Source organism: Cydia strobilella, chromosome 23 (assembly GCF_947568885.1).
Source record: "Cydia strobilella chromosome 23, ilCydStro3.1, whole genome shotgun sequence".
Taxonomy (NCBI): Eukaryota; Metazoa; Arthropoda; class Insecta; order Lepidoptera; family Tortricidae; genus Cydia; species Cydia strobilella.
The window spans coordinates 7354818-7382180 of NC_086063.1; the positions used below are offsets into that span (position 1 = coordinate 7354818).

The 27363-nt window shown below is 37.5% G+C and overlaps 2 protein-coding genes across 2 annotated transcripts in view; one reads left to right on the forward strand and one right to left on the reverse strand.

The window, feature by feature from the left end:
* Window positions 1–465: 465 nt before the first annotated feature.
* On the reverse strand, window positions 466–10606 carry LOC134751870 (uncharacterized). Its single transcript, XM_063687394.1, has 5 exons — window positions 10428–10606; window positions 10041–10293; window positions 6921–7079; window positions 4290–6533; window positions 466–2328 (listed from the first exon to the last, which is right to left on the reverse strand). Exons 2-5 carry the CDS (start codon window positions 10228–10230, stop codon window positions 2231–2233), a joined length of 2691 nt encoding a protein of 896 aa, XP_063543464.1. The 5' UTR covers window positions 10231–10293; window positions 10428–10606; the 3' UTR covers window positions 466–2230.
* Window positions 10607–13519: 2913 nt separating this feature from the next.
* LOC134751861 (uncharacterized) overlaps window positions 13520–27363 on the forward strand; it is a 131752-nt gene continuing 117908 nt past the window's right edge. The window contains exon 1 of the mRNA XM_063687376.1: window positions 13520–13715. Coding sequence (XP_063543446.1) covers window positions 13664–13715 — 52 coding nt within the window. The 5' untranslated portion in view covers window positions 13520–13663. The remainder of the gene's footprint in view (window positions 13716–27363) is intronic.

Below are 27363 nucleotides of genomic sequence, written 5' to 3' on the forward strand. Positions count from 1 at the left end.
CTTCCCGTGCTTAAGCGTCTTACAAATAAGGGTTATTTATGCAAATATCGACTTTTTATTAGTAGGGATCTGACGTATCGTGACGTTTTGAGTCAAGTCCATTAATCAACTGACATATTAACAACGTAAAAATTACCTCCATTATTTTTTGTTCCAACAGACACACTGACAGACTGTCAGTTAACAAAAAAATATTTTACTTAAAGTAAAGGTAAGAATGGCTGTACGAGGTGTTGGAAATTTCATATTTGTTATATTTCAACAATTAAAGTCCGTGCTTTTAAATACTCGACAAAACTAAAGATCGTCCATTAAGAAATACCTGTTCCAAAAACTATTCCAGTAAAACGCCCCACCTCTAGTGTGGAAATGTTCATTTGCTGTCAGCGAATTTACCTATTCGACAACACACGATTTCTTCCGTTCAACTGAAGTTCAACACGAGACGTCACTTAACGCATGTCGAATACCGCTCCTGTTGTTCATCCAAAAGCTATTAAATCATTATGTTTGTCAGATATTGTAGCTCCAACGAGTATTTTTTTACTCCCAATGTAGGTGCCATTAGAGCTTTTTAAGTCTGTAATTAAAATGCGGTCTTTTGTGCTTCTATAACAATGATTTCTCGATATCACTATGCTCGACAACGTTATTTTATCGTCGTAATCTCTGCCAATTGATATTTTTGTGTTTTCCTCCAAAGTAAACTCCTCTGTGTTAAACTCATGACGACATAATTTCCACTTTGCCATGATTCTTTTATTATATTTATTGTTAAAAATACTTTTATAATATTTATTGTTAAAAAATTGGTTGTTTAACTTAAAAGCATTTTTGAGGTTCTTTACAGCTGTTCGTTTGTCATATATTACAACGTTTTTGCATGTCATCATCATCATTATCATCATCATCATTTGCATGTAAATAAAGTATAAAGGCTTAGGCCTCATAAATGCCTACATAACTTTATTTTGTGGATAAACCTTGCAGAAAACAGTCAACCGCCGTAAATCACAAAAACCGACGATGCAAAAAGTATAAGCTTAGCACCTTAAAGCCCTGGGGTGCTAAGCTAATAGTTTAGCTGACTGTACATAATAAGAGACAAATATCTATAGCCCCAAGCAGATAAAGATAAGTTCACTCAATACATTTTATAACATAAAAATAATTTAAAGGTTATGTTGATACCTTTTTTTATCTTCTTCTTCTTCTTTTAAAATTATGGCTTCAGCCCAGTGGGACTATTTCGCCAGTATCAAGGTATTAAGAGGTTTAAAAACGACAAAAATTGTACGGTTGTACAAGACAGTGTACGGTGATTTGTTAGCTCTTGTAAATCGATAGCTAGACTTTACAAGAAGCACGTGGACTACCGGCCGTTGACTCCAAGATGGTGGTTAAACGCACTTCAAAATTAATTCTCCATTCACTGCACACTACCACATTAGTTTACTGTATAATAAGCTATCGATATTACACTTTAAACAATATTAATGAGCAAAAAACAAAGTAATTAATCACGATGCTAACTATCAAGATGGCGCTCGAACCGGAAGTCCCTTTTTTTATCTGTCGAGGCCAAAAATTGAGTACACACTTAGCAGAGACGTAAATAATAGAATACTAAAGACGCGTAAAATAGTGCAACATATTTTGCCCGCACATTTGATGGTTAAAGAGCTCAATAACCGCGAAAAATCGAAGGTCGCAAATTGCGGGCACCTTTGTCACTCTAATGGGGTTGGCCGGTCGAAATATTTAGCAGATGGCGCCAGCATAGCTTGCCCTGTCAATATCTATAAAATTGTGTTAATTTTTTTATTTTAATTAAATTTTATGCCTTGGATGCCAGTTCTTTAAGCCAAATCTCATAGAAAATGGGGCAAGCTATGATGGCGCCATCTATGCAAGCAAACCTTTGACAGTTGTCAACCCCATTACGCCTTCATTGGAGTAAAAGAGTAAGATCCTAGTATTTTGCTAATTTTGGTTTTCGCGGTGGACCCTGTACGGCATGATAACGGCACGGGGCATTACAATGTACGGACATAATACGATTATCGAGCGCTCGTATTTGACGTGCACTATCCAATAGGGTTTCAATATTTCGCACTAATTTATGCGTGTATCCCTATTATTTATATGGGCTATTAAATATGGTTATTTTATTTTATAGCGGTTGAATGGAGTCATAATGTATGGAGTCGGTTTGACAACAGTCGCAGCGTCAAGCGCTTCGCTTGCTGCTCCGGAGGCGGCGTCTGTTGTTAGGAATGGTGGTCTCTCTGTTTCTTGAAGATTTAGTTGATCTGCTTGGTGATGACCCTGAAAAAAGAATTTTTAATCGGTTATTTGACACGAAAGTACTTTATATACAATTTATTTAATAATATTACTTTGTGGAAATCAATATTAATTCTAACAATGATTGCTTTGCTTATCCGAGGATATAAGGATACCTCTGGTATGTCTCTGCAATAAATGTCTTATAATATTTTCTTAAATATAAGAGATGCTATCTTATCTACAGTTGTCATGAAATGCGCCTCAAGATGCCAGATTTAATTACTTGGATGTTAGATGGCCTTTAATATGGGCTTATTACACCTTACTTTAGTCACTAATCTTATTATTTATTTGTATGGAATAGTATTGTTTTGTTTATGTAATATTACCCAGGGTGCTATATGGAGCCGTGATATGGTGGCATAGGGCACAAGTTAAAGAATACCAAAAAGAACTAACCAAAATACAGAGACTAGCGTGCCTCATGATGACGGGGGCGATGAGAACGACCCCGACACACGCGATGGAGGTAATGCTAGGTTTGAAGCCTCTATGGACTGAAGTGGAGAAAAGAGCCATGGAACAGTGGTATAGAATGAAAGCGTGCAAGGAATGGAGAGGAAGCTGCGTGGACAAGAGACACGCACTGATACAAAGAGAGGCGCTATCAAAATTCGAGATGCTGATGGCCAATAATGACCTTATAAAGAGGCAGGAGATATTTGACAAAAAATACAGAGTACATATAGGAGAGAGGGACAACTGGAAGGTGGAAGTCAGGCACCCAACGACTATCTGCTTTACGGATGGGTCAAGAAGAAGCTCGACGAAACTAGCAGGGGCGGGCATAGTTATCCCTAAACTGGGAGAGAAGGTATCGGTACCACTGGGTAGGTATGCCAGCGTGTTCCAAGCAGAGGTATGTGCCATAGCGCGCTGTGCGCGTATAGTGAATGAGAGTATGCAGCAAGAGGGCGCTGTTGTAATATATACAGACAGCCAGGCAGCACTGAAAGCACTAAAGAAAATATCGGTCACCTCCTCTCTAGTGAGAGAATGTCGAGAGGAGCTGAACTCGCTAGGCAAGCATAGAAATGTCACGGTGGCATGGGTACCAGGACACCAGGGGGTGACAGGAAATGAGAAAGCGGACGAGCTAGCGAGGATAGGGGCGGAGACGGAATATATAGGTCCGGAACCGGCTCTGCCTATGTCAGCAGATGTCACAAAGGGAGTCATCGAGAAGGTAAAAGAGATGGAAGCACAGAGAGAATGGGTAGAAGAAACTGGATGCAGACAGTCGAAGATGATGATTAAAGGGATAGACCACAGGAGAACCAGGTATCTCTTGAAACTAGGTAAGAGCAGTTTGAGACTGTTAACAGGTATTATTACAGGTCATAATACTCTCAATAGACACCTTAAGATAATGAGAATCAGTGCAGACGCCTCCTGTCCACACTGTGGTAGGGAGGAAACTAGCTTGCACTTACTAGCAGAATGTACTATGTACGCAGCACCGCGATATAATACATTTGGTAGAGACATACTAGAAGAAAACGAACTAAAGGATATCGAACTTAAAGATGTCCTTCTGTTCTGCAGGAAAACAAGAAGATTTGAGGAGAATGGTGTGGGAATGCCGCCGGGACAGTAACCTGCAGCTCCAACTACAGGGAACTGGGCTGAATGAACACGACATGTGATCGACAGCCCGCCTGCTTCCGGCCGGGCGTCCCTACACTACATCTACATCTACATTGTTTTGTTTTGTGTATATTGTTTTGTTTTGTGTATCATCTGGAACACCTACTGACATGACATAAATTTATTGAGTTCAGGTACCTAAAGGTTGTCTGGAAGGGATGAAGGGGACTTGATTTTTCTGTATTCTTTGTATTGTTTTATATATTGAAGTGTGCAATGAGTATTGGTATTGTATTGTAATCTCCAAGATGTGTGGACGGTGTAGACATACCTTAAAAAAATCAATAACTTACTTTTGATCTTGCTCGCGGGAGACTTTGGGCGTTCAACAATCTTAACTTCCTTCTTCTTAGCCTTTGACTTCGTTTTTGGCTCAATCTTTTTCACATCCAACTTCTCAATAGCAACTTTAACTTCCTTTATCTTAACGCTATCCACTCTACTTTTATTCATTCTAGTCTTAACTTCAGTCTTCGGTTTTCCTACTTTCTTTCTCATTGACCTGGTAGTTCTTGTAACAGGCTCCGAAGGCATCTCTTTGACTTGTTTGACAGTTTCGATCTCTTTCTCTTCTCTCTTTTCTTTAATCCTATGAATTTTAACCATCGCTGGAGTATATCCTTGGAGTTCTTCCGGTATCTCTTCGGTGTCTTTAGCTTTGCCTGCAAGCCTTTTCTTAAAGTTAGCTAAGACTTCTTTCATAGCTGGTGTCCATTTCACACCTTGCATATAATCTTTTTGCATGAGCGGGGACTGCAGGGAGTCGCTACCTTCTGATGATGCTTCTGACAGTTTCCTGATCCTGTATTTACAGGTATCCTCATCATCATCTTCATCACTGTTGGCTGTGTTACGCTCCTTACGAATAATATCCTCTGGATTTTGAGCTAATATTTCGGCCCAAGTAAACTGTTTAGCGGAACCCATGAAATTCCCGAACTTCCCAAGGCTACTTCTGTGCGTTCTTTTGCCTCTGCGTTTCTGCACTTTTTTCTTTGATCGTAAGTTTTTCGGGGACAACTTTTTGCCCAAAATGTCATGAGGCATGAGCGACTTTTTCAGACGAGAGATCAAATCCGAATCGGAAACAAAGAAGTTTCTGGAAGTGCATGGCTTTCTTATTCCCTCACTGGATATATTGATAGTTTGCTTTAACAATTCCAACTTCAGGTCATTTTCAAGTGAGCACACATTCTCTCTTTCAAAGCTTTTCTTTATACCGCTTCTAGATAAAAAGTCTGCTGGAGTATTCTTCCTGCCAAACCTTCTTGAACAATACAATTTTCGGCCCATTGGTGAATTTGGAGGTTCAGCTAGCTTCAAAGACACTTCCTTGTCTGCATTCTTCATTAATTCACTCTTGAACAGGCGTCTGCAGTGGTCATAGTCCGGCTTCTCTGTAAATTCTAAGCTGGTGACGTATTCCAAGTATTTCTCCATGAATTGGGGATAAAACTCGGTTTTAAAGCTGGTTTTTAAGAACGACTTTAAATCACTCATGTAGTTTTTCTTCAAGGCATGGACCAAATCAGGTTCAGCGAGAACTTCCGTAGTCTTCCAAGGCAAGGATCCTGTTAGCCAGTCAATCAGGTTGTAGCCGAGAGTCTCAAGGTCCGACCTTCTAGAATGAGCTCCAATATGAGAATCCCTGGAGCTGTATTCTAATGTTCCATCATGAGCTTTCCTCGCATCCATGCCAAAATCTTTATGCTTTCCTTCGGAATCTAGGAACTTTGAAGCCAGGCCATAGTCCAGTAAATAAATCTGTCTGTTTGACTGTGATAGAATCGCTTCTTTATGTATTTCGTCATCATTAGCTATATCAGTTTTCTTCCTTTTCGCATCTTCATAGAACTCTGCAGTGGTTCTAATGATAGTTTTATTGCCAAAATCATCAAGCAACTTCTGGTACGACTGATCTGAGCAAACTGAGCTAGTCATGTCCTCATAGTTGACATAACTAGATAGCTGCCTGAGATTGAAAGCATGATGCCTATGTAAAGTCCTACTATCTCTATCGTTTAGTATTTTCCTTAGCTGTTTAACACTGGCCAGTCTTTTCTCATCACAACTATTGTTAGGATCTAAGCCTTTAGGGTCTTTAATCACAAAATCCTCATCATCATAATAGTTTGAAGCTTTCGACTTCCCACTTTTGACTCTCCTGTGTTTACCTGATAAGACTGCTACATCTTTTGTTTCTTTTTGGAAAGATTGTGAAGTTTTTGCCATAGGGAACTTATTTATTTTGCCACCCTCGAATCCGAGCATGAGATTCGAGCTTTTTATATCCGAATGTGTGTATCCCTGATTGTGTAGGTACTCTAAGACATCGAGTATCTGCAGAGCGAGTACTAGAACATTCTTCAAGTCTAGTACTTTGGTCCGAGCGATGATTTTGTGCAAGTCTATGTCATAGCGAGGTAGGACAAGGAACCTATATTTCATGCCACTCTTTTTGTCTATGAAGGATCCACTTGCAATGTATACTGGCATGCCAATGCGTTTCTGTTGGTTTTGTTGGCGCCATGCTTTTACTGAAACAACAAAAACGTTATTACTAGAGAAATTCAACTATCGCAGAATAAAGAACACTACTATAGTAGATTCTACTCTGTCTGGGACGGTCACCATTACATAGTGATAGCCAAAGTGGCAACAAAGAAGCATGTGTTGCCATTAGCGATATATTTTGATGCTTTGTCTCTCTATTTGACCCGAATTATACCTCTCAGTTTCTTGAAACTTTGTACGAAATATTATTTGATGGTTACCCGTGGGTGTTTCAGTGACGGAAACTTTCGTGAGGAAACCAGGCTAATACTAATAAGGCCTAGTTTTGCCTATGTGTGGGGATGGCAAAAAGGGAACCATTTCCAGTACTAAGATTACAAATTTAATGAATTCGTTAAATATATCCTTACTTTTTGCCACTTGTGAAGTACGAATCAGACAATGCACTTCCACAAACAGCGGGCCGTTGGAGTGCGGTTCTATCTTGACCACATAGTTGGCGTTCAGCTTAGTGACCTCCTTGTCCACGTTGTCGGACGCTAGGTAAATTCGACCGAAGCTGCCGCGCCCTGAGAAAAATACATTTAAACAATATTATACAGACATATGGTTTCATATACTATTGAAAGAGCTGTAGCTCCGGGCAACCTGTACACTCTTGGCGACGGTCCATCAAGAGTGAGCTACGAACGGTCGGACTGAACTGGAGCTAGGGCAGAAGAGTTGCTGAGGATAGGAAGGCGAGGCACTCTGGGGTGGCTTAGGCAACTGCAACATATGATTCGAGCCCTACACCCCGACAGAGGGTAACAGGATGAAAAGAAGAGACAGACACTTCGGTTTCTCTCTAGCTAGAGTCTCACTCTCACTCTCACTATGGTCCTGTATTAACACTATTAACGGACTTTAAAAAGGTGGTTATAAATTTTTTTTTTTTTTAATGTTAATTTTTTAACTCCAAATTTTTTATTTTATTTACTTTCCTAATTTGATGATGGAAACCTGGAGAAATTTAGGGGATTCTTCAAATATTATAGGTGGTAATGTTATGTTTGTCCTTGCTAAGAATCTCCTATAAACTGAAATAGATGTCATATATTAAAGAACGCCCTCCAGTGGTGAAGGCCGGATAGGCGGGGAGGCCGTAGGTAGGCCAATGGAGTTTTTTTTTTCTTTAATATATGACATATAAATGTTGTAAAACTTTAATATGTTGAACAAATAAATGCTTTTGACTTTTGACATCTATTTCAGTTTGTAATTTATATATTTGTATAGTACTACTTAAAAACACAATTCAAAATATTTAAGAAAATAAATTGATTGTTCCCAAAGTTGTGTAAGAATCTCCTAATTAAGTTTGGAAATTATTAAACTACACACAGCTAAGGTCAATATTCTACAGTACCTATGTTGAAAAATTCTACAATTCTCCAACAGAAGTTACCTACTATTATGATCATTAGTAATTGTCGAATCAATCTGCCTAAATCCAGATAGTAAAAAAATATAAACCCTATTCCAATGACATAAGATCCACTAATATCTTTATTTGCACTCAAAACATGGACTGAGCAAATCTATTTTGCGACATGTGTGGGCGTCAGATAAATAAAATTGCAGCTATCAATTCATTTCCACTAATGAGTTTCCCATTTAGCAAGGTCATAATACAGATGTGTGTTCAAGGTCGGCTTTAGCCAAACCATTAACCATTCTTTTGAGTAATTATTGTAATCACACTTTCATTATAATCTGTATTGCCTTTATGTTGGCCTTAATATTTCCTATAATTAAGTACAGTGAAATCTCGATTATTCGGCACTTCGATGGTCCGGGTATACCCGCGTAATCCAGCACTAAAATTGGGATACAAATGATCATTTTATGTCAATCTCTTTATAAATGGCTAAGTTCCAGTATCGAATAGAATTTTCTTTGAATTTAGTATTTTAGTAGAACTGTACATATTTGACATTACTAAAAAACACATCAATAATATGCAGTTTCCAGTAATCCGGCTCTCTTGTGTCATCATTAGAGCCGGATTGGATTAGTGAGATTGTACTGTCAATTGAAAAAAAAAAACCGGACAAGTGCGAGTCAGACTCGCCCACCGAGGGGTTCAGTACTTTTTAGTATTTGTTGTTATAGCCGCGACAGAAATACATCATCTGTGAAAATTTCAGCTGTCCAGCTATCACGGTTGATGAGATACAGCCTGGTGACAGACAGACGGACAGAGGAGTCTTAGTAATAGGGTCCCGTTTTTATTTTTACCCTTCGGGTACGGAACCCTAAAAAGGAGGGATGTTCTGAATTTGGTTCATTTTAAAATAGATAATTGATGACTGGGAAGCATGGCAACTCGTAGAATCTGGGTACTCGCAAGTCGGGATTGGGATTCATATGAAATCCAGTTTTTAAGTTTTCCATTGTGTATTACAAATTCTTATGCAGGAGATATCTAGTTTTACATTTTATTTAAGAGAATGTTGAAGGAAGAAGAATGTAGATGTTGTTTAACCTCTTCTTTTCTGTATTCTTTGTATTGTTTTCTGTAATGAGGTGTGCAATAAAAAGTATTTGTATTGTATTGTAGATTCAGGTACAACATTTATAGTAAAACTGTTATATTTTTGGTCATCACTAAAACTACTTTGGTATTTTGTATGGCAAGAACTAGAATTTCGCTGCTAAATTAAGGTGCATCCACACCGGAGTTAACATTTTTGAAGCAACACTGCAATATGGTAACATTATGTAACTTACCTAGTTACTTACTGTTTCACAGTGTCGCTCCACAAAAGTTAACTGCTCTGTATAGATTTACTGTTACGTTTAGATTTACTGTTCTGTATAGATAAGCACTGGAGGTACACCTTTGGAACCAACTTTGAGAGAAAATGAAATTACTAAATAGTCACTTCAATTTGTACACTACTTGTAGTTATTTGATAACATTTAGATTATAGGTGCAATTTTAGGTTATTTGTTAACTCAAATCTCATTTTTTAAGTATAAATTGCAGTTGTAAGGGAAAAGAAAGTTGGTAAGACCTATTTAGGGTTGGACTAAAGCAAAGGGGTTGCCGACACTTAGAAAAAATTTCATCGGAGTGATGTTATTATGACACCTATTTTTTATTGTGTTATCATAGAGAATATGCTAAAATAAGCATGTTTTGTAGGAAAAACTTTTCTCTAAAATCAAAAATGGCCGAGATATTTGACCCGCAAGTTGAAACCACTACTTGACAAATTAAAATCAATCATTTGGAACAGTAAATTTAAGTAACAGAGACAAGATAGGTGCGACGACGAGCGAAGCGAGGAAGAGTGTGTTAGGTTGACCGCGATGATCGCGATCAAACAGAGCGCGAAGCCGAGCGAGCGAAGCGAGCGTGCCGCGGTAGCGGCCGGCGAGCACCAGAACAGACATGTAATTGTACCTACTAAAAAAATTCTCTTTTTTTGCACCCCCTTTGCTTTAGGCCTTTAGGCCAACCCTATTTAGAGCTAATCACTCACCTATCGGCTTTCCAATGCGCCATTTCTTCTGTTGTATGTCCGAAAACACAATACCTGGCGGCAAGGCTTCGTCGTCGGTAAAACTAGCGTCTAAGCTCGGACATAACAAAGAAAGTTGCTCTAAAACCACTTTAGGTTTCTTTTTAGGGGGTTCCGGCGGCTGCACGGCCTCTGTCCCGCGCCGCGGCATAGTACTATTGACCAGTTACCAAGTGAAAGACCAGAATTTCTCTTTACCAATTCGCCCCGATATCTAGAAAAAAACGCAACACAATGAGTATAAACAAGTAAAGGATTGATCCTAAATTAATAAAAGACAACGTGCGGTGCAATGTGACAAAGAAATGCAATTAAATCGGCTTAAATTGTTATTCAACACTGTTTTACCTAAAATCACATCACAGAGGCGAAGAAATAACCACGGTCACAACTTTCTACTGTTACATCTAGCGCACAAATTGATTTAAGCAATTTACTAGTGAAAAAGTCCTATGTTTTGTTATTTAAATTAACCCAAGAAGTGCAAATCTTGATGCACAACAACTGACTTCATGTCCGCCATGTTGTTAGAAATCATCGGTGACGGTCGTGTCGTCCGATCAATGCGGGTGACGTCACATGACGCATTGAATAATCCGGTTAGCACGATAAACTTCCGTATGTCGTCAAATCAAAACCGACTTTAACACAACACTGTAGAGTTTATTTTGTATCACAGAGTTGAATAAATTATAATAACTAAATTAGCGTCAATGTATTTCATCCATATTTGATCCCAGTCAAAAACTTCAACGTACGTTGGAAAGTTTTAATTAAAAACTTTTTAAACTTTTCCACTTTGTTTTTTTAGAATGTAATTAAATTTTCTTTTTTTTTCAGCGTAATTTGATTACTCCTTCTAAGTCATACTTTAATAGTACATTACTACAGAGGCCGGGAAAGAAGGGGTTGCCGGCCGAATAGAATATACGGCCGAACGTAGTGAGGCCGGATAGTTATGAGGCCGACAACCCGTTTTCACGCCGATGTATGTATAGTGCTTTTCTCAAACGTTTAATATAGGTATATAGTTTGTCAAAGGACTGTCTTATTTCAAACATAGACAGAGAGAATCATCAAAGCAAATATTGCTTATAGTTTTTTTTAATGGCTGAATGCCATGATGCTGTGCCACAATTATATGTGAAATAGAAATTAAAAAAAAGCCACTTCCCGGCCTAGGCCTGCAACTTTGTATGAAATTTCATTACAGACCTCTCGTCTAGCCGCGCCTGAAACGTGATACTTCCCAGCCTAATATAAAGAACGTAATATCAATATTACATAGCATGTTTGAGAAAGATGTATTTTCTACTATGAAATAAAAGATGAAAAAAAAACCTTCGTAAAATAAAACAAGAATTTTTAACCGCCTTCAAAAAAAGGTTCTCAAGTTTGACTCGTACCTATCACCTATGTCACACCTATGTTTGTATGTATGTTTTTCCACGATTATCTCGCGTTTGGCTGAACTGATTTTTTATCCGACTTTAAGATTTCAAAGGAGGAGGTTCTCAATTCGGTTGTTTTTTTTTTAAATGTTTGTTACTCCATAACTCCGTCATTTCTGGACCGATTTTGAAAATTCTTTTTTTGATTATAAGTATATACATACAGATTGGTCCCGTTTTTGTCAAAAAGCAGTTCTGATGATGGGATCCATGAGGAATCGAGGGAACTCCTCAAATATTAAAGGCATACATATAGTGATTTTAGTATTTTCATCAACAAATCAAGCACTTACATTTAAAAAGTGACATTTACTCTAAGGTTAGCTGGAAGAAATAGGGATAAGTTCGCCTTTGTACCTATATTTAAATGAATTTCATGTTAACAATTTTTGTTTTGTACAATAAAGTGATTTACTACTACTACTACATTTGATGAAGTGGAACTGCTGATGATGATCAGAAATCAGAACGGAACTCTTCAATGACGCATAGTTCACGTTTGGCGATTTGTCCTCTTCGTTATGTTTGTTAAGCAAGTTAGGTTTTCAAGAAACATTTTTCAAGTTCGAGTTCTGATGATGGGATCCATGAGGAATCGAGGGAACTCCTCAAATGTGAAATCATAGTGATTTTTGTATTTTTATCAACAAATCCAGCATTTCCATTTAAAAAAATGACATTTGATGAAGTGGAACTGCTGATGATGATCAGAATGGAACTTTAATGACGCATAGTTTACGTTTGGCGATTTGTCCTCTTCTTTATGTTTGTTAAGCAACTTAAGTTTTTAAGACATATTTCTGTCAAGCTCGAGTTCTGATGATGAGACCCACGAGGAACCGAGGGAACTCCTCAAATGTGAAAGGCATACATATAGTGATTTTTGTATTTTCATCAACAAATCCAGCATTTACATCTAAAAAAGTGACATTTGATGAAGTGGAACTGCTGATGATGATCAGAATGGAACTCTTCAATGACAAGTTCACGTTTGGCGATTTGTTTTCTTCCTTATGGACCCAGACCTAAACTTGGACCCGGACTCGGACCCGGACCCGGGTCTGAACATGGACCTTAACTCGGACCCGGACCCGGACAGAACTCTGACCCAAACTTGGACCCGGACAGCCGGACACGGACCCGGACTCGGATCCGGACCCAGACCCGGACCCGGAAATGCTGCTAATTAGGTTAGGTTAGACTGGTTAGAGCTGTGACCCTTACAAAAACGAAATGCTATCAGAAAAGTAGGTTAGGTTAGGTTAGAACTGCAACCCTTACAAAAACAAAATGCTACTAGAAAAGTGGGTCGTTTTACCTCCTTTTCTACATAATTAGACAAAAGATGGTGTCTTTTTTATTTCATTGTCTGGAATCTAAGAGTGCACCATCAACAATAAGTGAACTTTCAGCGGCATCCCCCATTGAAGTCGGTTTTTTTTTCTTAAAAATTATGTATTGAGTATTGCACCTCTTGCATTGCATAGGTAACAAAAGTTATATTATTTGATTTTCTGCCTTGTTATAGACATAAATCTGATATTACAAGTATCATAATGTCTGCATAAAGGTAGAAAAACAAAATGTATATTATAGGTGCTTAATCTTAATACCCACCTGTCCGTCTCAAATTACTGGCCACAATTTTTACTAACTAGAATAAGCAAAGGCAATTATATAGGATTCTTATGCCTCTATTTTAACCGAATAAGCTACAGCGAGGCAAAAAGTAGTGTATTCACATTAGGTAACGTAGATTTTTTTTAAATATTTATAATTTATAACTGTACATCATTCTAGGGCTCCGCATCATACCTTGAAGCAGTCCAAGATAGCTTGAAGATACTATTTTAAACTTAAACTATTTTCTATCGCATATATCGCAGGCAGAATGAAAAGGACAGTGCTATATGCGCATAAGTGCATCCCGTTCAACGCACACAACGACACGATTGCATCGTTTCGTTTTTCGTTTTATTTGATTTCTCATTCACTCGGCGGCGGACGGCGAGACCGCACGCCTTGCCGCGCCGCATTTCCCGGTTTGTTTGTCAACAAGAAGTAAATATGTAGCGAGTTCAGTGATTTTTGGTGACATAAACATTGTGTTTGTAAATGCTGTAGTGTTGGAAGATGGACGGTGCTAACGACTCCGACCATTCTATGACTTGGGAGGATTTTTTCGGTACGTACCTTATGAAGTGACTTACGCTTACGTTCGTTCTTATTAGTTTTGCGCTCGTAACTTCGTTAACAATGAGTAAATATATGTACACAAAAAGAAATAAAAAAACTTTAAGCCGTGTCTATGGAGTGAGAATTAAAAAAAAGGTTGTTATTATTAAAAAGTTTGAATAATTTAATGCTTGCGAATTTCTCGGCCGTAGAGCAGGTTCGAGCAGCATTTCCCCTTATGGCAGTATGGTTGCGTCGCCTGTACCTCTTGCACTTATGTTAAAAACGTGATCAATCACTTTGCTCTGTATACTTCGTGTGACCGATAAGAAGGAATTTATTTAAACATACGCACTTGAAACGAAGGTGTGTGAAAGAAATAGTTAGTATTGTTACGTTGGCTACAAAGCTACATAATTATATAGTTGACAAGACTTCAATCATCATTAATTTGTACTTAGCACCCACCTGAATCAGGTGGGTGCTAAGTATCAGTCAGTGGGTACTAATGTCAGTGTCACTGTATCAGGTGACCTAATACATTGATACCTAACAAAATTGATTATTGGCATTCAACTAAAACTAGGAATAATTTAACGGCAAGGTACCTACTCGATATTTATTTCTTATTAGATTCATAATTAATAGATTTCAATTAAGCATTATTTTATTTACCATTTACTACGTTATTTACGTTATTTATTAAACTATTTATTAATACACAATGAATTCTAACTGTTATAAACGATACATTTAACGCCAATTACAGAATTGCTGGATATGTAATAGGTACATTACACAGTACTCTAACACAGCTATAAATCAGATATACAACAGCACACACTAACCACCTACTTATAAATCAAATATTTCTGCTCAAGATTCCACTTTTCGAACCACTCGCTACGCTCGTGGTTCAATTTTGGAATCTTTCGCTTGCTACCACCAGTTACTAGCACCAGGGGTTAAACAACGGTTTTGCCCCCTTTTAAAACAAATAACTATTATGCAATGGTAAGTAAGGGTTACGTTTCGTGCGAGTCCAATTCGCACTTAGATTTTTTTAATGCGCGATATGGCATTGACCCTGAGATGTGGGAGACCAATTTTTACACCAACTAGGTCCATCTATGGGTGAACCGCCGAGACGCGTGGAATAAGGAAATCCTTTGTTTTTTGTCAGATATCTTCTATTGTGTAGGTATCAGTCGGAGGCCTGCCGCGACGAACGAAGATCAGTAAATTTCATTATCTGCCTCTATAATTATCGCTCTTGCATATTTGAGCGATAGAGAGGCAGATAACGAAATTTCTATTTTCGTTTTGCGCGGTAGGTCCTCAGGTCCCTTACCGAAGCATTTCTAATCGCTTAGCTTCATCAAGTGCAAAAATAGTCTTGCATCCTAGCACTCCTAGTATTCCTAGCAACGATCCGGTTCGAAGGACCAAAAAATGGTATCTGCTAGGTACCATTACCGGACCAAATAGGTACTACCTAATAGTCTAGTATCACTAGTACTAGTAGGTCACCATTATTAGACGAAATCAATATTCAATTGCAGCCCTGTTGAAATATTGCTTGCTTGCTTTTATAATTTTCATGACTTTCGTTTTCATTGTGCTTGTGGCATGTGACATTCTATTGCTGTCATACTTAATTTTATGGATGGTATAGAAAGGATGCCAATTTCTTATGGCAGAATTGTTGCAAAAGTGACCGCTTTCAGCTTTAAATAATAGTTCCTAATCTTTCCGGTGGCGCTAGTTAGGCTCTGGGACATGAGTATAACATGAACCATATAAGGCAACAAATATACCGACCAAATTACGTAGGTTGTTTTTGGTAGTATTTTGGTGTATGGTGGCGCCGCCTAATTACTGTTTTTTGATGGACACTTTTCATACATAGAGATTTGGCTCCTTTATATAGTCTCCATGCTTAATTTGTACCCAGATGACACAAATCAGATATAGGTTATTGTTGTTTTAAGGTACAAGTATAAAAAGTACATTGACAAAATTGTTTTCACCCAATATTCATATATTTTATAATGCAATCCTAATTCGAAGTAATGTTTCTGAAAACATCTAACGGTCGAAATAGTTGGCATTCTTTAGCAGGTATTTAATTAAAGTTAATCAGCACGTGAGTAGAAGAATGTATTCAGCACCTACTAAGCAATCTAAGCATGCTAGTAGGCGGTCTTCAATATAAAGGCTTGTTCACACGAGTATTGTATTGATATGTGACGTTTTCAATCAAAAGGTACCACATTGTCGCTTACCATAAGGATGAAATTAGATTTTATCTGTATACGAATAACGTGTCATCCTTATGGCAAGCGACAATGTGGTACCTTTTGATTAAAACGACACATATTTTAGTCTAATCTAAATGTTTAGCAATTACGTACGTGTCCCTGTTTATCAAAGGCTTAGCCTAAGAGCGTTTTCACATTGTCCGATCCGATATCGGATGTAGGATCCTACATCCGCGTGGTCAGGCCGCGGGGGGGCGCCGGGGTGCAGTCTGTAGCAGTCACGCACACTACAACAAACATTATGCCTACACATACGCACACAAACAAATATTATCGGTCCGATAGCTGACGGGGGGCTCCGACATGGCTGAATTTATCGGAAGCGCCTTTCCGATATCGGATGATTCGGATGTCGGAAGGCGCCTATGAGAAAAACAGCTGCAGGAGAGTTTCATTGGCATTTAATCTGCCTTTTTTGCGTTATTCCTCTTTTTTTAGTAATAATGATTTATTAAACGCATAAGTAAATACAGAGAAACACAAACACATATATCTTACATTTTACGACCTTCCGACATCCGATATCGGATCGGGCAATGTGCAAACGCTCTAAGCTAACTTTGCACCGACTTGGACAGAACAAAGTGAGGTCTTGTCATTATTTATTTAAACTTTATTGCACAAAATAAAATAAAAAATACAAATGGCGGACTTAATGCCTAAAGGCATTCTCTACCAATCAACCATAGGGCTAAACAGAGATGTAATAAATATGTAACGTCCGTATTTTCATAAAAATATTTTTACATTAATTATGATTCAAATTAAATGCCATGCAGAGTTAGCTTGGTCCGACTTTAGTTCAGTTTACTGAAGCGTTCTCTTGGATGAGTCTCCACGGAAGGTCAGGGTCAAGGGACGTTTGATTGGAGAATTAATTAGTGTTCAAAAAAAGTTTAATCACTAATTTTGAAATTACTTTAGGGCAGTCATTTTGAAATTACTAATCTTCTTCTTGCATCTTGAGGGCGTTTGCGGAGAGGTTTGTTTGCCAGTACTTTAACACAGTAATTTATTTATTATTATTATTACTAATTACTTTAGGACACTAATTTTAAAATTACTTTGCAACAGGTGCTACAATCACTAGATTTTTTTGAGTTCCTCTAAATCAGGGGTCTCCAAACCCCGGCCCGCGGACAACCAGTTCTGGGTATTATCAGCTACCAGACACCACCAGATGACGCCTGATGGTGGCCCGCGGGAGTTTTTGAGGTGCAATATCATATGGCCGTCAGGTAAAAAAGTTTGGAGATCCCTGCTTTAAATTCATCCATGAGTGTATATGGGGCATTTTCTATGAAAAGGGACCTTATTGTCGATGGCGCTTACGCCGCACAGCGTCGCGCGACTCGCGCGGCATTGTATTTATATCGGAGCATCGTTTATAATGGCGTAAGCGCCATCGACAATAAGGTCCCTTTTTATAGAAAATGCCACATATTTTCACTGTTCTTAGTGTTATGTTAAAAAAAAGTACACAAAAAAAAATGCAAGTAAAAAAAAAAGCTTTTTTTTGCGTTCGTCTAAGTTTGTCCATGGGGAGTTGGCGACCATGCACGTGAGTATAGAAACAATGAAATACAAATCGAATCGTATCGCATTTCACTGCTCTTGACAATAAGTAGGTACAGTACATATTTGCATAGAGACTTATGCAAGTATAACCTTTTTGATGTCACGTTTACCTTGCGATGTCGGATATTTATTAGAAATTACCATATCCTCCTTTCAAGCGAAATGTGGCCGTTTTTCTCTGCTGCCACATAAGGAAATGTTGTACAAATGATAGATATAACTACTACACCTTTTACCCTATCAAAGCATTCAAGTTAATTTTGTATTTACATTTCGTGATCCCTCTTAGAAATAACAAAGATATCAATACAGTGGTAATTCTAATTTGAATCTTATTAGAATAATATATAGTTGATATTTGTATAAATAAGAGCTGTTTAGGTAACGATTGGTACAATAATCGTGTATGGGCTGCATGGTGCATGTAAGCCCATATTGGGATATATTACAAAGTGAACGAACCGCTTTGACCCGTTAAGTTTGATGTTTAGTTAGCTAATTAAGGGACACTCACGGGACACTACACCAGACAAGTACGTTTTGTCGAATACTTAACACGTAATTAAATGTGATTATCAAGTTACTAAGTTAGTGATTATTAATTTACTAGAAACATAGTGATCCAGGGCCGTGTTGCATAATAAACTACAAGTAATATTACAAGCGGAACCACTTTTTTTAATAAGTGGAATTAGAAAAGGAGTTCCGCTTTTAATATTATAGGTATTTGTAGTTTATTATGCAACACGGCCCAGGTGTTTGAGCTGCCTATTGATTTTAATTTAAAAAAATGTGTGTGCGTGAATGAAATTACATGAAAACCACACACTTTACATTACTTCACATTTTCCCAAAAAAAGAAACACCTATACAATACAATATTTTAATTGTAAGTTAATTGTAATTTTAATTTTAATGTAATGTAATTTCAATTTATTTTATGTATTATTATTAAGTTTAAGTAATTTGTAATTTTTATCTATGGGTTTTTGCCTGAATTAAACATATTGAATTGAATTGAATACATTTTAATTGTCTACTATTTTCTTGAAAAATGCAGTTTTGTTGCTGTTATGGTTAATGCAGAACAACGAGTCGCTATACATTTTAATACGTTTAGTATGTTTCTTTCGAAATAATTAATTTGATTACCGTACGATGCAATATAGTAAGTATTTTTATAGATTATTACAACGCTTTGTCTATTGTAAGCTTAATTTGTAAGACAACTCTCGTACACCTACTTATCGTGTACGTGACATGATTTTTTGTTGACATTTATTTAAATGCGATGAATCATTGTAAGTTGAGTCTCTACTTACTTGTAGGTAGTTTCTCTTGTCTTTACAATCCAAGAAAACATTCAGCAATTACATATTACTAAGACTCCGCTGTCCGTCTGCCGTCTGCCTGTCATGAACTGTGATTGCTAGACAGTTGAAATTTTCACAGATGATGTATTTCTGTTGCCGCTATAACAACAAATACTAAAAAGTACGGAACCCTCGGTGCGCGAGTCCGACTCGCACTTTGCCGATTTATTTTTTTTGAATAAAAAATGTCAACTTGTTGCATTAACAGCCAAATTAAAGAAGTTGTAGACAAGACACCAGTTTCCTCCGACAATACTTTTTATTAATAAAGTTTTAATAGGTAGGTATTACAGGTAGAAGTTTTTTTAACCTATATTCTTTTTTAATTAAATAGACACTAATTTCACGCTATCTCGAGTCCTCAATTTGGGTTGCAATAATAGAACAAAATTAATGAAGTGTGCTTCCTCTGAACGCGACCGTTCGCCCGGAAGTTGCATTTTATATTTTTTCCAGACAGTTGCCAGATTGGAAGCGTATTTTTCTATTTAAAATGAGCGCGCCATTGTTGCTAAAATTAAAAATGGTGCGCGTAAAGTTTTGCTTGCTGGATTTTAATCAAGAAAGTCTTTAGTCTACTAGTGTAATTAATATACTTTTGAAATGCAAATGTTCCTCCTTATTTCGTCTTGAATTAAAAATTACGCTTTCCTGTAATTTTTTTTAATTTAAAATTCTTCACAGGGTATAAAATATTCACGTGTTCCAGAGATGAATCAATTTCCGTTGCGTGGAACATTGTTATTCGTACAGGTAAGTGGAATGAAAACCATTGTTCTGTAGGTTGGCAAAGCTGGAATAAACATTAGTCATCACAACAGCTGTGTATAACTTTAATCACAGCTTCTATATAGGACTGAGGTATGTATTTACTATTTAGGACCATAGATTTTGCTCCTTTGTTGATAGTTACACGTATTGTCAAAGTAACTATTTTTTTGGTACCTACTTACAAGCTTTTTATTAGCTTTTGCAAGGAGTTGTCATCTTTTCGTATAAAATCTGCAACTTATTTCTTCTCATCTTGCGGGCGTCAGATTGAGTAGGAGTAGAATATCCGTAAGAATGGTATAATAGCATCAAACTGATCTAATGAAATTATGGAGCTGAAAGTTGCGCGTACAAGAACTCAAGTAACTTAACAGTCAACTCTTCTCTATGTTTGAGTTTATTACAATGTCTTCTATGAGTGATACGATGACTTCACAATCGTACGGTTCTGAAATTAAGTTTTATCTTTAAAAACGTCCTTCTACATAATATTTAAACTGTAAACGGGGGTAAATAATCCCACCTGGCTAAGACTCCAGTCTTTATAATCTGCGCTCACGATAATCTATCGACTGTAACATCATTATTTTACGACGCTCCGACACAATTAACTGACTATTCATAGGTAACCTTTATTGCAACGAGATAAGGTCCAACAATGATAAGTGTGTTTATCCAAAGCGGTCGTTACTAGAAGCAGGCTTTTTCACTTCGCTTTTTACATCATTGCGTGTTCTTATTTAATAACGTATTAGACGTATCGCTATAAAAACTAACGAGTTCTTTCAGCAAAAAGTTGGTAGGTACGTCACTGAGATAAAGTTAGGCTCTATTTAAAAGAGATAGAGGCTATTGTAGATAAAATAATGGCACAGATAAAAAAGAAAAAAGGTTAAAAGGTTGATAATTATCTGCGGTACTAAGTTCTTCTTTAGCGCTAGTTTGATCAATTGAAGACTGACGGTTAAACACAAAACATTTTAACGTTTTACTCGTTATAGTTTTCCCTCAATATCAACCCATTGTTTTTACTCAGCCTGTATGCTTATATGCTAACGGTGGGAACTATAAAGCGTACTTTTTTTTTTTGAGGCGTACGCTCTACCAAGTTAGCAAACGTTAAGAAAAAAAAACTCTTACTTGTAACTGCACTTCTTTTTAGTACTAAAAGTACAACAAAAATCTATCCAACTTGATTCCCCCATCTCGGGTCTCAATTTAAGAGACATACCAAACGTAGAGTTATATCTCGTCTGTAAAAGCCTTTTCTTAAGTTGTAAGAGCTACTTTCGCATAACATTCAACGCCAGACAAATTGAAAATGGCAGACTTGTCTAATTGGACTTTAAGGAACATACTTCCGTTTAAACTTCTTCCAATTATTCTAATAGTCTGCGTCTGATTCACGACGTTTTAGTCAATTTACGGCGATTTACGAGTTTTAGAAGTTATTTTATTAATTAAATAGAAGAGATTCCAGTTACTTTCGGGCAGAGGCGTAGGTAGAGGATATGGCGCCCGGGGCAGTCACCAAATTTGCGCCCCCTGACGACTGACAGAAGTTTCCCTGCTGCTGCCTTTTGCCCATTTTGGCGCCCCCCCTTGGATGGCGCCCGGGGCACTTGCCCCCTCTGCCCCCTCCCTAGTTACGCCACTGCTTTCAGGTATCCCCCAGTTCTTCAAAATATTTAAATAATAAATTATTGAAATGTTATCGGTATAGCTTGAAATTATAGCTATCCCCTGGCTTTAGTAATTGGCTGTTGGTATTGTTTTTTTTATCGGAAAAAGGTAGGCATTTGACCACAATCTCACCTGAACCTGATGGAAGGTGCCGATGCAGTCTAGGATGCAGGATGGAGCATGCTTACAGTAATTCACTCTCGATTTGAAAAGATCCAAGTTATAGTGGGCTAGGAATAGATTTGCAGGCAGTGAGTTCAACTTAGCCGTTTCTAAAACAACGTCAATCGTCCGCTAAAACAAAAATGATTTTTTTTTTCTTTTTGTTTGACATTAATCAAAATCTTCCCGTACTGTTCTTGCCACAATAAGACGAACATTCCTGAGCTATATTGGAGAAAAGTTATTAGAATAGGTATTTGAACTCTACTATTATGTTATCTGTGGCATTCAGAATATTCAGATATGACTGTTGAGAGTAACCTTGTACTAAAGATAGATATAACTCCGTAATAGATGGATACAGTCTAAGGAAAAAACGTGCCTCGAAAATCAAGAAAATTTGACTCTCGATCAGAGGGCGCTACTAGCTTTGGCCTACTGTCGTATAGATGGCGTTGACGGTTTCGTTTGTTATTAAACAATTTTTACGCATATCAGTGAAAGAACATGGATCAAAATCATAAAAATAATTAATGCAAATAAAAAAAAAACATTTATCCATATTTAAATACATGTTATCGTATTCTTATAAATCTTCATTTTTAGGTTTTAAAGTGTGTTGATAGATGGCAGTGAATTTACTGTGGTTACAAAATTTACTATGACAGTACCGCTCTAGTATAAGTTACTCTATGCTTGTACGATATATGCCAGACAGCTTGGCATGTTGATGACACTTTACGTTAAGAGGACATTTCACGCGTTCAACTTTGATAATGTAATTAGATTCCTTGTAGAATGTTATGCTATGTTAGAGCTTTAACATAAAAAAAATTGTGTAAGAGACGTAGGTACGTAGATAATAGCGTAACCTAAAACGATGAATAGTATATAGTAAACAGTATTTAGTGTAAATATGATTAAGTACCAGTTTAATCATATTTACAGTAAACTCAGTTGAGTTAGCTGAGGTTATCCGGCTCGAAGGACCAAAAATGTTTTTTTATCAGATATTAAAGATTACTATAATTATTTCCCTTAGGTTTAGTAAGTTACTAGAATTTATTGTATAGCTTGCGTTTTTAGTAGGGTTTCCGCAGAAGACCAGCGTCAAGGTATCTAAAAGGTACTATCATTGCATTAAGCTGATTGCATTACAACAATTTCAGTATCGTTATAAAGTATTTTAATGAATAAATTTATTATATTCTACTGAAAACGATCATAGCTTTGACGATTTGCTTAAAGCCGAGCTTATTAAGTACTTGCAATAAAAGCTGCGCAGTAAGTGGGTATGTGTGTCAGTGCGCAGGACCACTGGCGCCGGCGCAGGGCTGGCAATCTTTCCAACCTTGGCCAATCTGTACCGTAATATGGTCCTACTTTGCTCCCCAATGGGTAATTATGCTCCAATTTTGCAAAATGATCTAACATTTAATATATTCGAATATTAATTTTAATTATATATGTGACGTTCCATGGGTAAAGGTATCTTATGGTGGTTGGCGCTGCTTACGACGCGTAGCACCGCATTAGTATTGGAGCGTCGTTAATAATAGCGTAAGCGCCAACTGCCATAAGGTACCTTCGCCCATCCCATACCCATCGAACGTTTATAATGCGAAATTATGAATTGTACGGTTATCATCACCATGATCATCATCATCATCATTACACCATCATCATCACCATCATCATCATCATCATCCTGTCCTGGCCCGTTTCGGCCTCGGCGACGGAGTTTGTTCTGGCTAGTGAGAGCGACGATCGTGAGCTCTCAGGTGGCTGACGTTGCCTATTTTTGGCATTTTACGGTACTCATATCCTGATATGAATGAATGGTCATGAATTCCTGGGTTAAAGTAAAATTACACCAATTTAAATTCTTTGTTTAAAATAATGATTAAGAGGACTTGGAGCCTCGTAATTAAAGAAAGAAATCATAAAAAACTTAACATTTGAATGTAATCACAACAGTAATAAGACAACAAAAAAAAACTATGTAAATGAACGAAAATTTACTTAAAAGGTAATAAATACACTGTGACTACAAAAAAATGTTTCTCGTACTTTGGCAACCCTAAAACCGCAGATAAAGTGTCGAGTCGCACCGGCATCGCAACTCTGGCGCAAGCGATACGAGTTCGGAAAACGGTGGCTTCCTATTCCTTTTTTAGGGTTCCTTTTGTAGACTTCGCTGTCCGTCTGTCTGTCACCAGGCTGTATCTCATGAACCGTAATAGACAGTTGAAATTTTCACAGATGATGTATTTCTGTTGCCGCTATAACAACAAATACTAAAAACATTATTATTAATCACATGTCAGTGTTTTCTATGGAACAGCTGACTTTTTTCGCGATTTCGGAGTTGGCCCCACAGTAAAAGATGTTCAGTATTATGACCTACAATCCAAGCCCTCAGAGTATGGTCAGACATAAGAAAATGTGACGTTTTCAATCAAAAGGTACCACATTGTCGCTTGTCGATAAGGTTGATTTCGAATTGAAGCTATATAGCTTCCATATGGAAATAGCGCCTTATTGACAACCGACAATAAGTAACCTTTTGGTTGAAAATGGCACAATGTCATAACCCTGTATAATGTCAACATAATCTAAACATTCTAAACAATACAAAAATAAAGGTTCATCGTACTGCGGCAAGGGCAACCCTAAACCGCAGATAGTGTCGAGTTGCACCGCAACTCTGGCGCAAGCGAGATCATTAAAACATGCACACGAGTTCAGGAAACGTTTGGTGAATTTATTTGCCAAAAACCAGGATTTAAAGAATGATCCAGGCAGCCGTAAGCGTAACCATAGCAACATGGCCCCTAAATTGTTTAAAAAATTACCGGATCTGCTCAGAAATGAACAGCTGTCGACATTTAAGATTAGGTTAAAAAAATTATTAAAAGATAAATGTTATTACAATATAGATGAATTTAAGATGGACACTTTGACAAATGAATGATTGACTTATATAATTACCCATTAATCATTTATTTTAAACCATTAATTACAACTTATTGACTATTATAAATATAGTGACATTTCTAATAATATTGCATGCGCTAGGTAACCAAAATCATTGTACGTCCCAAGACATATTACAGAGAAAAAATTGTTTATAACACCTGTATTCATTACCTGTAATGCACAATTGATGAATAAATGATTCTAAACGAATGACCAGAAAAGGACATTGGTCTCAACATTTGCGTGTAAACAAACCATCTCTAAATGTGTCCGAACACTCCGAACAGCCATTAGTGCGACTAAATAGGGTTCGTTCACTTCTTTCGCACCCCGATTGTTTATTTTCTTGCCCCGAAAATACAATTCGTAGGCAGTTCCGTTTAGGCACATTTTTTTTCACGAAAAATGGCCTGATTCACTAAAAATTAGTGTTTAACGTAAACGTGTGCGTACGTTTATAACGTTTACCACAGCACTTGAAGTACACTAATAAATCAAATTAGGTTTTTAATCATTGCCTGCATCGCAGTGCCTTCATGATACATAACATACACATCTTGTAAACGGTTTAAGGATGACTCACGTTAGACCGGGCCGTGTCCGGGCCGGAGCTTCCGGCGCTTCGTTTTCTATGGAAAGCATCACGTGATCAACTGTCATGTCATAGAAAAGTAAGCGCTGGAAGCTCCGGCCCGGACACGGCCCGGTCTAACGTGAGTCATCCTTACTTAATAGTTTGTCTCCATCAAGAGTATAGTAGTAATCACTAATCAGTAAATTTAAATGTCATCTTAATTAATATAATTTTATTCTGATTCATTTAGTTGCATTTAAATGCATCTAAGCGCCGCTTGCACCATTCCACTTATCCGGGGTCAACTGGTAACCATGATAACTTCAGGTTTAACCGGTTAACCCCGGGTTAGTGATTGGTGCAAGTGGCCCTAAAGGAATAAGAATAAAATTTAATACTTCTGTTATTATCCTGAAATAAAACAACTTGCCGATACATAATTCCTACAAACCTGTAAATGTGCCGTATAAAAGGAAATAGCCACTTATTTATGTCCCACCGGTATCCGTGACTAAGGAAATTACTTAATACCACTCCGAACCTCTGCCGTCCTGAGTTATGCGATAATACTGTAAATTGTGATGAACACTGCATAAAACTTGTAAAGAATGTCGGCCATCTTTTGCAAAAAGGCATTAATCATCAGTTTGGCCAACATGCGAACGTAACTGTAAAAATAAAACGGAAAAGAAGCGCGCGAAGGATTTAAAAAAAATAAAGAAGTGTATTTTTCTCTCTATCATTATATTCATTATGCACCGTTTAATTTTTTGCGTTTCGTTTCTCAGAAAACTAGCCGATTGTGTAATTGTGTGAAATTGAACAGGATTGTAACTTATTTCCTTTTCTGCCGGAAAACGAACTATCTCTACAGACATCTGTTAAATCTACATCAGTGGTTATTTAACCTCCTTTGCCCCAGGTGATGTACAAGATGTAGCGTATTACAAATGCTATTTCTGGTTTGATTAAATAAATATTTGTCCAACACACCGGGAAGTAAAAGAAAAACATGATTGGTAAACAATGATATGTATCTCCAATTTATATTGTACCTAATGCTATCGTATCAATGAAATATGCAAATAATAGGTAATTCATAGGTAGCCTTAAATTGCGTAACAGTTTATTTATAAAATAATTATTTCATCATCATCATCATCATCATGTCAGCCGATAGACGTCCACTGCTGGACATAGGCCTCCCCCAAGGCTCGCCACTCCGACCGATCCTGTGCCGCTCGCATCCACCGAATTCCCGCGACCTTCACCAAGTCGTCGCTCCATCTCGTTGGAGGCCTAATTTAAAATAATTATTTATTTAAAATAAAAATCATATATCATAATCATAATGTAATGTTTTAAAGTAAAATGAGCTGAATGTGTATGTAAATTCCTTGTATGAATTCTCATGAAATAAAAATAAATATAAATTAATTTATGTTGAGATACTGCAAATCAGCCTGTGAAAATTGTAGTAATAAGATAGCTTAGATGCTCTTTGTGCCGAGATGCTCAGAGGCGACACATTCACAATTCCGTAGAAAATGGGAACCCCGCCAAAGTTTGGAAGTTCTTAAAGTCGCTTGGAGTTGGGAAGCAACCTCAAAACTCAATCAGTGATAGCGTTGACCTCGACCAGCTTAACCTGCATTTTTCTTCTTCTGCCACTTTTTCTGGGTCAGTTAAGTTGGACACCCTTAACTTTCTTTCAAATATCCCAACTCCTGACTATCCCCCTTTCTCTCTTGCTCAATTTACTGACAGTGACGTTAAGAAGAACGTAATAGCCATCTCGTCTAATGCCGTTGGAGTCGATAATCTGAGCCGAAACATGATCCTTCCCCTCATTGACCTCATAGCTCCTATTATCACCTGTATCCTCAATAGCTCCATTTCTTCTAATGTTTTCCCGTCGCTTTGGAAAGATGCCGACGTCATTCCTTTGCCTAAAAAATCCAGTCCCTCCGCCTTCTCAGACTACCGTCCTATTTCCATTCTTCCTTTCCTCTCTAAAGTTCTAGAGCGTCTAGTACATCAGCAACTTACTTCTTTTTTGAACAGACACGCGCTCATGAACCCATACCAATCCGGATTCCGTACAGGCCACAGCACAACTACTGCTCTTGTAAAAATTACTGACGATATCCGGGCCGGTATGGATAATCGTAAGATCACGGTATTATCGCTTCTGGATTTCAGTAATGCTTTCAACAC